The following is a 13,354-nucleotide window of genomic DNA, read 5'->3' on the forward strand; positions in this document are numbered from 1 at the left end:
ACTCTTATTTCTACTTTTCATCCTAATTCTTAGTAGTATCATGCTTATTCTCTGAAATTGCTGAGGTGCTGAGGCGGGGTAACAACGCGGCACTTCTGGCCCCCAAATACGATTTCCCTATCTTTTGTTGCCAGCCCCGTCAATGCTTGAGTTCTATCCAACCCATTGCTGCAGTGAAAATGGCATTTGCCAATACATTAGAGCAAAATGAGAAATTCCAATCTATCTTTGCCCGCGAAGCTGATAAGAGACGAAATCTGGCTGGCGTCAAGAAAGCCGCCTCTCACGGGAACGGGAAACATGAGGTGCCAACACCAGGTCTTCTTCGCCGAATGACGACAAACATACCCAGGCCGGGGGACTTGGTACTGCCTAGGGAGAGTCCTCGAAAGGGATATATTGCGCCTTTGTATCCAAACACCTTCTCAATTGAAGCTACAGCCCGAGAAAGGTCGACTTCTGACGACGAAGAGCTTGTCCTACTAGCGATCAAAAGCACAAACCTAGCTCGCAAAGCCAAAGATCCTGCGACTCTGAGATGGATGTAAGTTACATCTTATGAAAATGAGCTACCACCATTGACCGTATGTTAGGCACCTCCCTCATGAAGGGATTGAATTCGAGGCGTTTCTGGTATGTGCATATGGAGTCTGCTAAAGCTGTTACAGAGGCTTACAACTCCTTTTTGAAATTATAGAGGAGCGCTCTGGAAGCATACGGGCTCGATAAGCAGGCAGAGGCCATTGCTGTGTCCCAGTTCCTCGATCAAATTGTAGCCTATTTGGAAAAATCCTCGTTCCAAGGCAAACGCTTTCGGGTGAAACATACATCCAAATGGTTGAAAATACCAGGCCTTTCAAAAGAGATTCAAACCAATTTAATTACGATGCCCTACTTTTGGCTCGGAAAGACACCAGAAAGAGGGAATAGACCACACAGTTCCAAGGTTCACTGGATTCAGCCTCTTGTCCAATCTGCCTACCATCTAGACTCATCCATACCTCGCGAAAACCAACAAGCAATTAGATGTTTGTACGACCATATAACTGATGTTATTCATGTGCCACAGCTCTGGATTCTTACCATTGATGATAGTACGTTAAATCTTTCAATCCTAGTACGCTTGTTGGTAACATGGATTTTCTAGACTTTATCGCTACATGCTCACCCACAGCCATATATGATAACCAGAGCTCATCAATTGTCACATGTGCAGCTGGAAAGCACCCGTTCCCCACAACAATCCGCGTAACTTTGAGCTCTGGCTTCGTCTTCTGTCTAAGGCGTGATCAGTGTGAGGTGTGGTCTGTAAGTCCACAGCATTGCCTTGGTAATTTACCATTTCATGATCTAACTAGTGGGGACATATAGGAGTTTCAAAATCGAGTGAATTGTGTTGTCGAAGAGTACCAGACTTCTCCCATCACCTTTATAAATTGGGTATATAAGCTCCAGAAAGATGGGAGTGTTATTGAAGGAATCCGTTGGCCATCCATCTTGCAGTCTCATTGCAGCAGCGAGCCATTGTCAGTCCTTGTTTTCTTTGAAGCTGCTCGATCAGATCAGAAACTACCAGCCATGATCTCACTAGAAGGGAAATATGTTTGGAACTCCGCAGCGAATGACCACCCAGAGTACCCCAGGGCCAGTTTGGAAATCCTTAGCCCGCAAACACTGGATGAGTACAGAATACCTTATTACTGGGACAATCCGAAGCCTGGGGTAGGTATTCCCATAAATATCGTCATTGGCCAATTTGGAAGTTGACATGATGTTTGTTTTTTAGGGAGAAAGAGACATTATTATTGCACAAAATCTTACTGAACTCGACCTAAAGATACTTTACGAACATACCGAGCGACTACGTGCCATGGAAAAAACTGATATATTAATTCAACGGCCCGAAACTGTCGAGGATCCATACTACATTCCACCATTATATGTCCTCGAGGCTGCAAAATCTCAGGCCGAGGTTGAAGAAACCGAACCGGAGAGCCATCATATAGGTCAGGGAGAAGGCATACCCAAAGCCTCAGCAGGAGTCAAGCAGCCCATATTCAAGTGGCCGATCAAGGAAAATATCGACGATAAGTCAGTTGATGGCTCTCCGCACGCAATCAGAACTGAGGTATCTTCAGAACACAAACCAATGCCGAAGCAGCAAATGAAAGCTTTACTGGCGCATTTGCACTATAAACTTATCCATATTTCAGGCCCGTTCGTTGCACAACAGTACAATAACCTGCCATTGAAAACGAAGTTAGACGTGGAGAAGGAGATTACCAACCTGCGTGAGCACCACCATCTTAATAAGCACATATATATTCTCCTGGCTTCCTTTGTACGCCACTTGGACCACGTCCTGGGGTGTTTCATTGACGAAGACTATGATTGTATCGTTAAAGGGAAGGTTTGGGCAGCAACGCACGCTTTAATTCAGGTGAGCTTCCATTCCTCTATATATAATGCCTGAGCTAAATTGAGAGAAACCGTAGACATTCAAGTCTCCTTACAAGGATTTCTTCTCATTTCATTGCAGCGTCTTTGCCATTCCGCTTCATACCATCACAGATCGGATCCAGAAACTACGTGATGGATTATTTGGCGCCGAGCAATTCTATATCCCACGTTCCTTAGAGAAGGTGTTCCTTGAGACTGTGCTACTTCTTGTAAATACATCTCAAGAGGCCTCCAGGCTTATGTGCAAAATCGACCAAGAAGGTGGTGACAGCAGTTCAATGCCGTCTAGCCCTGTAAACGAAGAGCCGCCAGATCAACAATCGACTTCGGCTCCATCGCAAACAGGGACGGTTCCTTTCCAAGAGCGGGGGACACAGACAGAGTCATTTCGTGTGGATGTCGAGGAAGAAGACACCCAGGACAGTGAAGGCAACCGCTCTACAAAATCTACACCTTCGACGAGCAGCCTACGACTTCATAATCCCGAAAAGGCTTTTTTGAGAGAAATGTGCCTCCAGGTCAATCTAATTCTTGGGTATCTCGATGGCGCACAAGCCGAATGCTGCGCAATGTTCAGCCTAAAAAACGAAGAAGAACCTTTCTATAACGGGATAGACCGTGGAAAGATTATCGCTCTTGTGCTGCAGTCCGTGCTGCAGGGCCATTCAACATGTGAATCCATACCAAAATTGGATATTGAAGAGATCTATGCGACATACACCACTCACTTGGTGTGTTTCATATTCTGTCGATAAATGCACTACAAGCTGATATAAATTCCATGTCTAGCAACTCAAAGCACGGAGTACACCTAGCAAAAGCTTACTCGTGGACGTGAACCTACTACGCGAAGAGCTGGCGATAATCATCGAGAATATCTCTAGTCAGCTGTCCGTAATAAAAGGCCTATGCAAGTCCAGGTATGTCTCTCTTAAGTATGGTGGAAGTGACACAGGGTCCGATTCTGAGAGCGATATGACGCTATTCGAATTGCTGTTTTCTGCTACTTTTGATGGCGATGCAGTGCCTAACGTGTCGACTCGGAACACCCTCAAAGAAATAAAAAACGACCTACAGGATAGACTGGATGTATTCAAGGAGTTAATGCAGCGCACGAAGGATCTAGAAAAACAGGTATGCTAACATAAACGAAACAAGACTCTGAACTAACAACATCGACTAGATATGCCAACGCGTAGAGATCATCCAAGAAGACCATGGAAAAGCGATCCTCGTCTTCACCATTGTCGCAACAATCTTCCTACCCCTCTCGTTTGTCTCGAGCTACCTCGGCATGAACACAGCGGATATCCGAGACATGGAACCAAGTCAAGCGCTTTTTTGGGAGGTAGCTGCTCCGTTCACGGCTGCTGTGGTGGTTGCTGTCCTCATGGTTGTATACAACGTGAATCGTATTATAGGATGGATACCTAGGGCGACTGGCACTACATAGCATTCTTCTAGCCACACAACGATGGTGTTAGGAAGGGGAATACAATGCATCTTATATTACATAGTGAGGTGTTTGGCTATGGGCGTAGGAAATAACGTCCCATCTCAAATTAAAGTCCATGATCTCCATACTATTGCTCCCTTAGACTGAAAATAATATTAACAGCTTGGGTGAGCTCATGTCAGAATTAGAAACTTGCCACTTTAGCGACTGTATTCGATCGTCAAGATGTCCGAGCATTTGCTATTAAGAAGAGAGCGACACAACCTGAGTGCCAAATAACAATGGAAGCAAGATACTGGACTATTAGACACTAGACACTTCTGCACATACAACTAGGGTCGTTATTGCCTGTAGTCACCTGTATCGTTATATGACTAGTCGATGTCATCATGACCAACCTTCCCGGCTTTGTAGACTTATTTGCTTCCCTTTCAATATATTGCGGTCTAGTGCTGTTGCCAATTGTTTTCTTCGGTACATTTCCATACAAGACTTTGCCCAATGTTAGCCTGGCATCAATCAATGGATTATATACCTACATCCTAAATCTTCCAGCTCAGCTAACAAAATATTTCTGTAAGAGATGCAGGGAAAGCGTCGACACGAAGGAAGGTGACCAAACAGCGCTTGTCCTAAGTGGACAGCGTCTGGCTTCGGGGGGCTCGGCCATGTTGGTTTGAAGATATAAAGTGGAATATTCGGGAAATTGTCGCTTTTTTGTGTGTAGTAATCGGCATTTAGTAAGCTATCTGGTGATTTATAGAGGCTACTAGGCAGATATCTGCCTAGTAGTGATATGACGTGTGTATTTCCCATCTAGGGTTACGATACCTTCGACCCCGGATCTCGAATGGTGCAATAATGATAGTTATTTAGTTTATCACTAGTGAGTACCGGGGATGGCATGAGAGCTCGTGTGGCGGTGTTTAATTGAGGCGCTTATATGTGCAACATATCTGTTTTATGACCGCCAGTTAATTGACTAGGCTCCTTGTTGCTTTCTTTTCTCCGGATTTCCATGTCCTGGAACATCCTTACTCCCTGCAGATTCGGAATAACTAGCCAACCATAGACCCATATGGCTGGATGCATACAGTGTGGTAGCTCTATTCATATGTAGGTATACAACGGAGTAGCTATTCTTGGATTCCAAATCAGTCCAACGTGCAACCACTCCAAGCTGAGCTGGCACCTCGGCGCCAGAAATATAAATACGTTGTCAGGCCCAGTCCTAAATTCTATCTGTCCACCTTCCATACTCCAAGCTTTAGCACTCAATTTAGTACCTCAACCCAGAATAAACCTGCAATATGCAGCTCCAGGTCCTCGTTGTGTCCGCCCTGGCCTTCATGGTCAACACTGTAGCCGCCTCCCCTGCTCCAGCTGCGACACCAGCTATCCCTAAGCGTCAAGAGTCTGCTTGTTGGACTTCTTGTTCGAAGGAAGTGTTTGAGTGTCCCAAGCCATTTGTAAGTCAAACTGTTTGGTAAATTCATTAGTTGAAGCTTTGCTAACTCATTATTATAAAACAGAACCCGAAGCATCGTGGAGTATGTGCCCATCATTTAATTCTGCAGATTAGTCAAACGATTGCAGGTTTTGGGCTCGGATTGCTAATGCCTTATCGCGTTTAGGATTGCTGGACATGTTGCTTGAATTAGGAGCATCATCGACAGACAAAAAAGAGGTTGAGACTCCGAGCTTGGGAATATACTAGAGCGTTTCCTAGATGAACAATGGTCTCTTACCTTGAAAGACAACATAAAATGGATCAGTTAACAGGTAAAGGTTGCTGGAGCTTTTGTCAATTTAGATATGACGGTCCGCAGAAAGCAGTCTAGAATAATGAATGAAAATATCACATCTTGAAAATGAATGATAGTACAAAGATCTCCGTACAATTTTACATAGTAATATTTTTCATTTTATGGCTTTTAGCACTCATGACGCATAACGCAAACAACACATCAAGCTCTGAGTCATGAATCCTCCATTGTACCACAGCAATTTGGTTTTCTTTCATGGTATTAGATGCCATGTCTAGGAAGGACAATATCCCCTCAAGCGGAAATTAGAGTGGCGACAATCCATTGACATATTTTTCGAATGTCTTCCGGGGGTAAGATCCTAAGCATGTAGTCGAGCAACCGACTGAGTAATGGAAGGATTCGCTCCGTGTCTGGCGTCTTTTGTCCCGCACACCCTTCCATAGAAGGATATAAGGTATCATCAATATTCAAGGCTACTATTACGAGCCCATTTGGGCCCTTACCCTAGCTATATGTCTTGGGAGGATTTGGGTTCCGCTGTAGAGCCCGGGGAGCCCTTTTCTCCTGCGAAATGCATATCTCGCTTACGAATACCGGGTGTTAATGCTAATGTCTTCTTCATAATTGCCGACTTGCTGCAAGGCTACTTAGGGCATTACCGACGTGGGAAGATAGATTTGCGGGATATGAGGATGGACTAAAGAGCTTTGGATACTGATGATATTACGTTTGAAATACACTGACATATGTGTTGCGCAATTATCAAGTAGTAAGTGAACATTAAATTTTTATTTGTACAAAATCTCGGCAGCATTATCACTTTTAACTCCCATAAACCGACGTCCCCGTCTGGACATTCTTTATAAGCCCAGCCTCATATAACTTCGTAATCAAATTCTGCACCATAAAATCACACCCATACCCAGCGACAATATCGACACCATACGGCAAAGCCTCAACCTTCATGCTCGCATCGGAAATAAGGTCTGGAAGAGCGATCTCACCCAACGTAACCGCGTAGTCGGGGAGATCACCTAGCGAGGCTAGACGGTTGGGTGCAGCGGCACTCTGCTGCTTTCCTTCAGAAGAATTAAGGTCGGTGCAGGCTTTTTGGTCGGCAAGCTCGGTGCAATTGCAGTTGAGGGTTGTGTTTAGGGCAGTGACTTGTTGTTGGGCGGAGGATAGTTGGTCGGTTAGTTGGAAGATGTAGGGATTGTTTGTGCTGTGCCATGAGTTAGCTGGGAGCTTTCGGTGTCTAAAATCTGATTGAGGCTTACTCTTCTGAAACGTCTGGCTTGTATGATTGAGAACCCTGTGGGTAAGAAAAGTACAAGAAGATGGAATCAGAGCAGGTTTCCTCATCCGGCTTGAACACATTCTTGGAAATCCACTTAGTGAAGTGATGTTTTTTTCTGAGATCCTCCTTGTGGATAGTAGGGGACATGGACTGATTAGCTGTCTGCCAGCCCTGGAGCGTACTGGGCACCATGTAAGGATATTTCCCGCCGTGGCTCTTCATGTATGTGGAGAGATAGTCCTTGCCAAATGCGGTCCATTGCTCGTACCTCGTTAGGTTGCCGTAAAGATTGGAACTCAGATCGCTCAAGGTCGTATTTCCTGTGTCATTGGAGGAAAGCCAGAGGTCGTCAACTGATAGACTTTCAGTGTTGCCATTTACCAATGAAGCGAGAGCCTCGGTGAAGTTGTTCAATCTGTCAGCCAGCTTCCCAGATCCTGGACCAATGAATTCTTCTGGTGAAAGTGCACTTTGGACATCAGCGGCATTGATGTAAATTTTCTTCGGAAACTTTGTGAACTCTTTGGAAAAGCCCGAATACAGCACCTTGTTGATTCTGGACCACACCCTGGGGTCCCGGGCCAAGATACCACTCGTGTCCATTGAATCGGCCAACACCAAGGCACCGGTCAGATTGACTGCACCATGAGAGGGACGGTTTCCATGAACGCCATTTTGCGTCGCTGGACCGCGGATGGAACCACCCGTGTCACTACCCATGCTCGCATCGAGCCATTCATAGCTCGCCACGGCAGCGCCGGAGCCGCCGGAGCTGTCACCAGGGGAGTTATATCCGTCTCCCCGAGGGTTGAAAGGAAGGAGGTAGTCGACATGATCGGTAATGTAGGGTCCTCCATAAGCGAACTCGGACAATTTGTTCTTTCCGATGACCACGGCTCCCGCATCGATGAGCTTCTGGACGGCGACGGCTGTGGCGTTCTTCGGTTTGCTGATCTTAAACAAGGCACGGTTGCCGCCACTTGTCTTCATACCCTTGAGGTCGTAGAGGTCCTTGACTGCAATGCGCACACCTGCCAGAGGTTTGGACTTGGAGGGGGTGAAGTATAAGCGAGACGGCACGGCAACAGTCAAGCCGCCAGCCGAATCTGTTGCGACACGGAGGTTGTGGTGCTCTCCATCGGGATCTTGGTAGGAAGACTGCGCGTGAGGTCAGTTTATATGCGATATACATGCACGTGAGATGCAGACTTACCTGAAGAAATGCCTGGCTTGTATCCGGGTACAACCTGTACGCTTGGTACACCTTGCCGGTGTACTTGTGGACAAAGTATGGCCCTTGAGGAACAGTTTCATTGGCAGCGATTTTCCCCGTACTCGTAAAGACGTTGTCGACGGGGCCATTTGGCCCTAGCGAAACTGTAAGGTTCTTCTCGGAGGTTGCGTTCGAAGGATATTGGACATAGAGAGCTATACAAATGTTAGTAATAGAACTGAGAGCACGCACCATCTGCATCACTTACCATTTGTAAAAGCCGGCGTCCAAACATCATCCGCCCACCGAAACTGGTCCAGCGTCGCTTTGATTGACTCGGCGCCTTGACTGGTAGAGTTCAAATGAACGACCGTCAAAGGAATAAACTCCTCCTCCGAGTCCACAAGGCTAGCCCTCCATCCCAAAAGCGACCAAGCAGGTCGAGGGGGCAGGAAATACTCATGGCTCCCGAGTTGGATGTGCCGAGAAACAGAAGCTGCCCCGGCCAGTCCGCAAACCCAGGATATCGCCAACACAGCCACAAGCATCGGAGATCCCATATTGAATGACTGGGATTTGAATATGCTTTATTAGCTTATGGCCCCCACGACCGGGGGAGGGGGGTGGTCATGGTCTTTATATATATTCATCCTCAACCCTCAAGTAGCGCATCATTGCCTGAAACAGATGAGTGACTGAACCATCCACAATGATGAGTCGTACGACGTCCACTCAGAGCGGCCTGAATATGGATGCCTTCAATCCTTTACGGCTCCATAGTTGCATAAAGGTCCGTATGACGCCGAATCAAGTAGGCTGAGCGCGCCCGATCTGGGCGGACACGGGGAATATCGTTCGCTTGTTTTGGACCCCACTGGAGCCTTATTCGGCCTGGACGAACCAGAGCTCGACAACTCATGGTGATCGTCCGTTTGTGAGAATCCAGATCCTTTCCTTTCGGTATTTTGGCGTAGTGCCGTAGTTGTTGTTGGTATTCAGGCAGCTGTATGGTGGACGGAGAGCTTGGCGTTGTGCGGCAGGGCCCGGATCGGACATTGACTGTGTTTTTTTCTTCAATTGATGCGTTATCCCCCGGCCAGATGGTAGATGAAGGAACACTTGGCTCCGGACGACGTCGATCGGGATGAGTCGCTCCTTGCCGAATACAAATTCTTGAACCTGGACCGAGGATTTTGCTAAGAGACTGACCTCGCCCAATTGGACTGATGATATCGCCCGTCGTAGTATGCATTGGGGGTTTTAATTGGCTGCTGGTGGATCAGCCTGGTGGATTGTTTGCTGGAGCCATGAATGGGGGCTGGGGTGCATGTAGACTTTCTTACCCAGATGGTTCTTGAAGACTACCCCGGTAATGTAGTATCATAGGCTGCAGCTTATTTAGACCAACAGTCTCACATTCTTCTCATCTTGCGAGCTTATAAGGAACAGGTAGCATGGGCTGTCAGCATTCCACCCAAACCCGGGCCTGTCAAGACGAGGATGTCAGTCTAACTGAGGAAAATATTGCTCCAGGATATTGTCATTATCCACACAAAGTTTTCATCATCCGACGCCGCTTCAACCTGGCCATCGCGCTTCCTCATGAGCATGGACATAGACAAAGATATAGCTCTCTTTGTCGATGTCACCGGCTCTAACTCAAAGCTTGCAGTGCAGCACCTGCAGCTAGCCGACTTTGACGTTATGGTTGCTATGGAGAGATAATTTGAGAACTTCGATGCACCTCTCGACAGATGAGCCCAGTCTCGAAGAAAGACGAGGGCCGCTAATATCGAGCTTGATGGTGATAAGGATGATACGTCTCCGAAAGGGGAATCGTGTGTACCAGCAGAGGAGTACCCGTGTCGGGGTGCAGAATCGCAGAAAGATCATTGCTGGAGTTTTTCTTGTGTACTATCCAACGGAAAACCATAAATACATTGATGTCAGCTTTTATCTTTTTATCCTCCCCAGGTTTTTTACTCATTTTGAACAGTACCCCAGCCAAAGAAACAGATTAAAATGCTATTCTGCCATGTGGTTGTCTGCTAAGGCTATAGCTGTTCTCTCCTACCCATCGTGCAGCTGTACGGAGCGTTCTCGAAGGTGTTCTTTCTAAACGACAGTGTAGATACGGCCGCATTGGCCTCATGTAATCTAGTTCCTCATCTGATATAATTAGTTCATTCCTTTCCATCAATCTTCTTCGTACATGCCCTCCGGCATACTTCTTGCGGACACCCTCCTATCGCCTACAGTCTGCCTGCCATTTCGTCCGCTTCGACACCGAAATCACTCCACCTTGCGCTTAAGCTGGTTTGGTCCACTGCGCTACAGCGTCATGGCTACCTGAGAAAACTAGCCAAGGAACCGCCGTAGAGCCTGTTTCATTGTGGACCTGTTTCCTCATTCTGGAAAGACTCATGGCTTTGTAGCTCTAATGTACTATGTGGCTTTGTGTAAGGCTATCCATGGAATGGAGATCCGGGGGAAAACCTGTCCCGGGTAAGAGAAAACAGCCTAAGCTTTCGCGGGCCAAGCGTCCTCTTTCCCCGCACTCACAGCTCTCGGTCAGTTAAAACTTCCTCTGGCTTCGGAATTCCAATCATTCCACCTCTATGCGCTCTGTTCTATCTTCATTGTGCCCGTGGAATTGGTTCCATCATGTATATGGCTCTGGAACCCCTACATGGTGGGAGCATCAAGCGCATCCGGCAAGCATGTGCTAACTGCAGGTGCGTTTTATATGAGACTGGGGATGAACCACGACCGGACTCTTTCATTAACCTTCCAGTCTTCATTGGACCCGACAGGCACAAAAAGACCAAATGTTCAGGGGAGCGACCCATATGCTTCCATTGTCGCCGCAACCGTCTTGCTTGTGTCTATGAAGCATACTCGACGACCGTAGGCGATGCGAACCCGCCAGCCCCTCCCCCATCGGCAATTGCGAACAATCCGAACAATGTCTGCCACGGTCCAAACGACCCCTTTATCCATGAACCTACTAATATGATTATAGGCAGAGCTGCTGCAACGGATTAGCACGATCGAATCCCGCCTAGCGGAGCTGAGTGGACGAACGGCGCGTTCAAACGAGTTTGTCTCCATGAGATTCGATATGTATGCCAACGCCTGTTGACATGTGCTTGCTTCAGAAACGACTTCCCGGATTTTACGATTTCTGGAGAACATAGCCCGCCATTGAATAATGCGACCGATGCTGGCGTGTTTTCGACGATACCGAATTCCCCTATAGATTATTCGTAAGTCACCAAGGGCTTTTGGATCTGTTGAGTGTTGATCTTGATTCTTTGACCGCGTCTGATAGATCTTTTCCGCCGCCTCCTGTGCTCCGCTCTGTCATCGACACATATTTTGACCATGTCCACAATAAACCCTATTCTTACTTCCAGGAAGCCTCCTTTCGTCAAAAGCTTGAAGCCAATTCACTACCACGATGCTTGGTCCTGGCTGTCCTATCATCCTCCGTCCGATTCTCAACCCATGAATACTATGTTGGAAAGAAACACGAGGCGTCTGAGAAATATTCCAGAGAGTCTTGGCTATCTGTCCTGACTGAGCATTTGACGGTGGAAGACAGTCTGAATGTACACGTTGTACAAACAGTAAACTTGCTAGCAATCGTGGATTACACAGGTATGGTTCACTTTGGTCACTTTGGGCGATGGTTCAGCAGCGCAGTCTGCTAACAAAGTCTGCGATATTTTAGCCGGCCGTGTCAGCTCTGGGTGGCTCAAGATCGGTCTTGCCGCGCGGATCTCCCAAGATCTTCATCTAATGACAGAACCCGACAAGTGGCTCTCTTACGCGGAGCAAGAAGAACAAAGGCGGGCTTTTTGGTCTGCCTATCTTGTTGACAAACTCATCTCCTGTGGGAGATCACGACCGCTCGTGATTATGGACGAGGACTGTACTGTCCAACTTCCCTGTGATGAACAAACATTCAGCAGAGGAGAATGGAAGAAGACAAATACCCTTGATCAGCTTCTGAACTGGAAAACTGAACTCATTGAAAGTCCCAGTGGCTTTGCCTTGGTCATTTTGATGGCCTCGATCTTTGGACGTTGCACAAGATACGTCCATCAAAATCAAAAGCCGGACGAGATTCCACCTTGGGACACCAAATCCGAATTTGCAGCAATCAACTCTTCGCTGTTGTTGCTGGAGTCCTATTCTAAGATTGGCACGCAGCCGATCTCCGAGACTATTCAACAAGCTGGTCAATCATATACCAATGTTGACGGGCAGCAAATTGGACATTCCATCTTTGCTCACACACTCTTTCATCTTTGCCACTGTCTGTTGAATCACCCATTTCTGGTACGCCTGCGTCTCAAGCCCTTTGGGTCAAAAGCCCCACCGAGCTTCCCCGCCAGAGCTCTTCAGGTAGGCTGTGATCATGCGAAGCAGCTGATGGATCTTCTGCTGGATGCTACTGAAAGTGGGTATCGAATTGAGTCTTCGTTCTATGCCTATTGTATAGCTGTAGCTGGAGGTATTCACTCACTAGCATCACACTTTGAGCATCAGAGCACGGCGCGTCGGCAGTCAGGCATCCTACACTACTTCAGTCGGAGCCTGGACGCATTAGAAAGATTAGCAAATTTCTGGGTGCACGCAGCCAACATGGTAGGTAATTCAAACCAACTGACTTTCTACGTACTATTAACCCATCTTCAATCCCAGGCCGTCCGGCTTCGGGAGTTCCATGGCATATCACATCGGTTTGCGAGCCTGCTCGATCCGATGTGCTTGACAGACAATCTGGACCCTGCCTGCGAGCAGATTTGCTGGTCGATGATAGACTACGCTATTCTAGGCGCAGATCCATACAAAAAGCCACTTATGCCTAGAACCGGTATCTCAAATCTCCCGTCTCCAAGCTCGTGGGACCTTGGATCCGGTGTTCTTGGTACTGAGCCGTCGAGATTCGAAGCCACGAATCCGGATATTTTCAGTGGTCTCACTCCGACTATGCGTTTAAATGAAGCCGAGTACCTTTTAAACTGTAGCCCTGGAACTGATGGATTGGCCTAGTCGTTCAGTCCGCTCGGTCCGACGCTTCGTTCTGCCTGCCTACACAGAAAGGGAAAAATGTATGAACGAATATGAAATCTGGTTGTGTTTGACCTGAA

At 47.2% G+C, this 13,354-nt stretch overlaps 4 protein-coding genes across 4 annotated transcripts; 3 read left to right on the top strand and 1 right to left on the bottom strand.

Moving 5' to 3' along the window:
• Positions 1–30: 30 nt before the first annotated feature.
• On the top strand, positions 31–1,484 carry EURHEDRAFT_35717 (uncharacterized protein). The gene is made up of 5 exons (XM_040778467.1): positions 31–544; positions 594–633; positions 698–1,094; positions 1,148–1,304; positions 1,372–1,484. Exons 1-5 carry the CDS (start codon positions 180–182, stop codon positions 1,388–1,390), a joined length of 978 nt encoding a protein of 325 aa, XP_040639489.1. The 5' UTR covers positions 31–179; the 3' UTR covers positions 1,391–1,484.
• On the top strand, positions 1,211–4,190 carry EURHEDRAFT_35778 (uncharacterized protein). Its single transcript, XM_040778474.1, has 6 exons — positions 1,211–1,308; positions 1,372–1,722; positions 1,795–2,440; positions 2,496–3,191; positions 3,250–3,594; positions 3,644–4,190. Exons 2-6 carry the CDS (start codon positions 1,601–1,603, stop codon positions 3,911–3,913), a joined length of 2,079 nt encoding a protein of 692 aa, XP_040639490.1. The 5' UTR covers positions 1,211–1,308; positions 1,372–1,600; the 3' UTR covers positions 3,914–4,190.
• A 2,232-nt stretch (positions 4,191–6,422) lies between these two features.
• EURHEDRAFT_411526 (amidase signature enzyme) lies at positions 6,423–8,796 on the bottom strand. The gene is made up of 4 exons (XM_040781644.1): positions 8,464–8,796; positions 8,196–8,410; positions 6,963–8,140; positions 6,423–6,907 (listed from the first exon to the last, which is right to left on the bottom strand). The coding sequence occupies exons 1-4, from the start codon at positions 8,753–8,755 to the stop codon at positions 6,508–6,510; spliced, it is 2,085 nt and encodes a 694-aa protein (XP_040639491.1). The 5' UTR covers positions 8,756–8,796; the 3' UTR covers positions 6,423–6,507.
• Positions 8,797–10,859: 2,063 nt separating this feature from the next.
• On the top strand, positions 10,860–13,256 carry EURHEDRAFT_514745 (putative Zn(II)2Cys6 transcription factor; the record flags this gene model as incomplete). Its single annotated transcript, XM_040786300.1, has 7 exons — positions 10,860–10,930; positions 11,009–11,162; positions 11,218–11,294; positions 11,354–11,461; positions 11,527–11,855; positions 11,929–12,848; positions 12,906–13,256. The coding sequence occupies 7 exons, from the start codon at positions 10,860–10,862 to the stop codon at positions 13,254–13,256; spliced, it is 2,010 nt and encodes a 669-aa protein (XP_040639492.1).
• Positions 13,257–13,354: the final 98 nt, after the last annotated feature.

This window comes from Aspergillus ruber (assembly GCF_000600275.1).
Source record: "Aspergillus ruber CBS 135680 unplaced genomic scaffold scaffold00010, whole genome shotgun sequence".
In the NCBI taxonomy this organism is placed as follows: domain Eukaryota; kingdom Fungi; phylum Ascomycota; class Eurotiomycetes; order Eurotiales; family Aspergillaceae; genus Aspergillus; species Aspergillus ruber.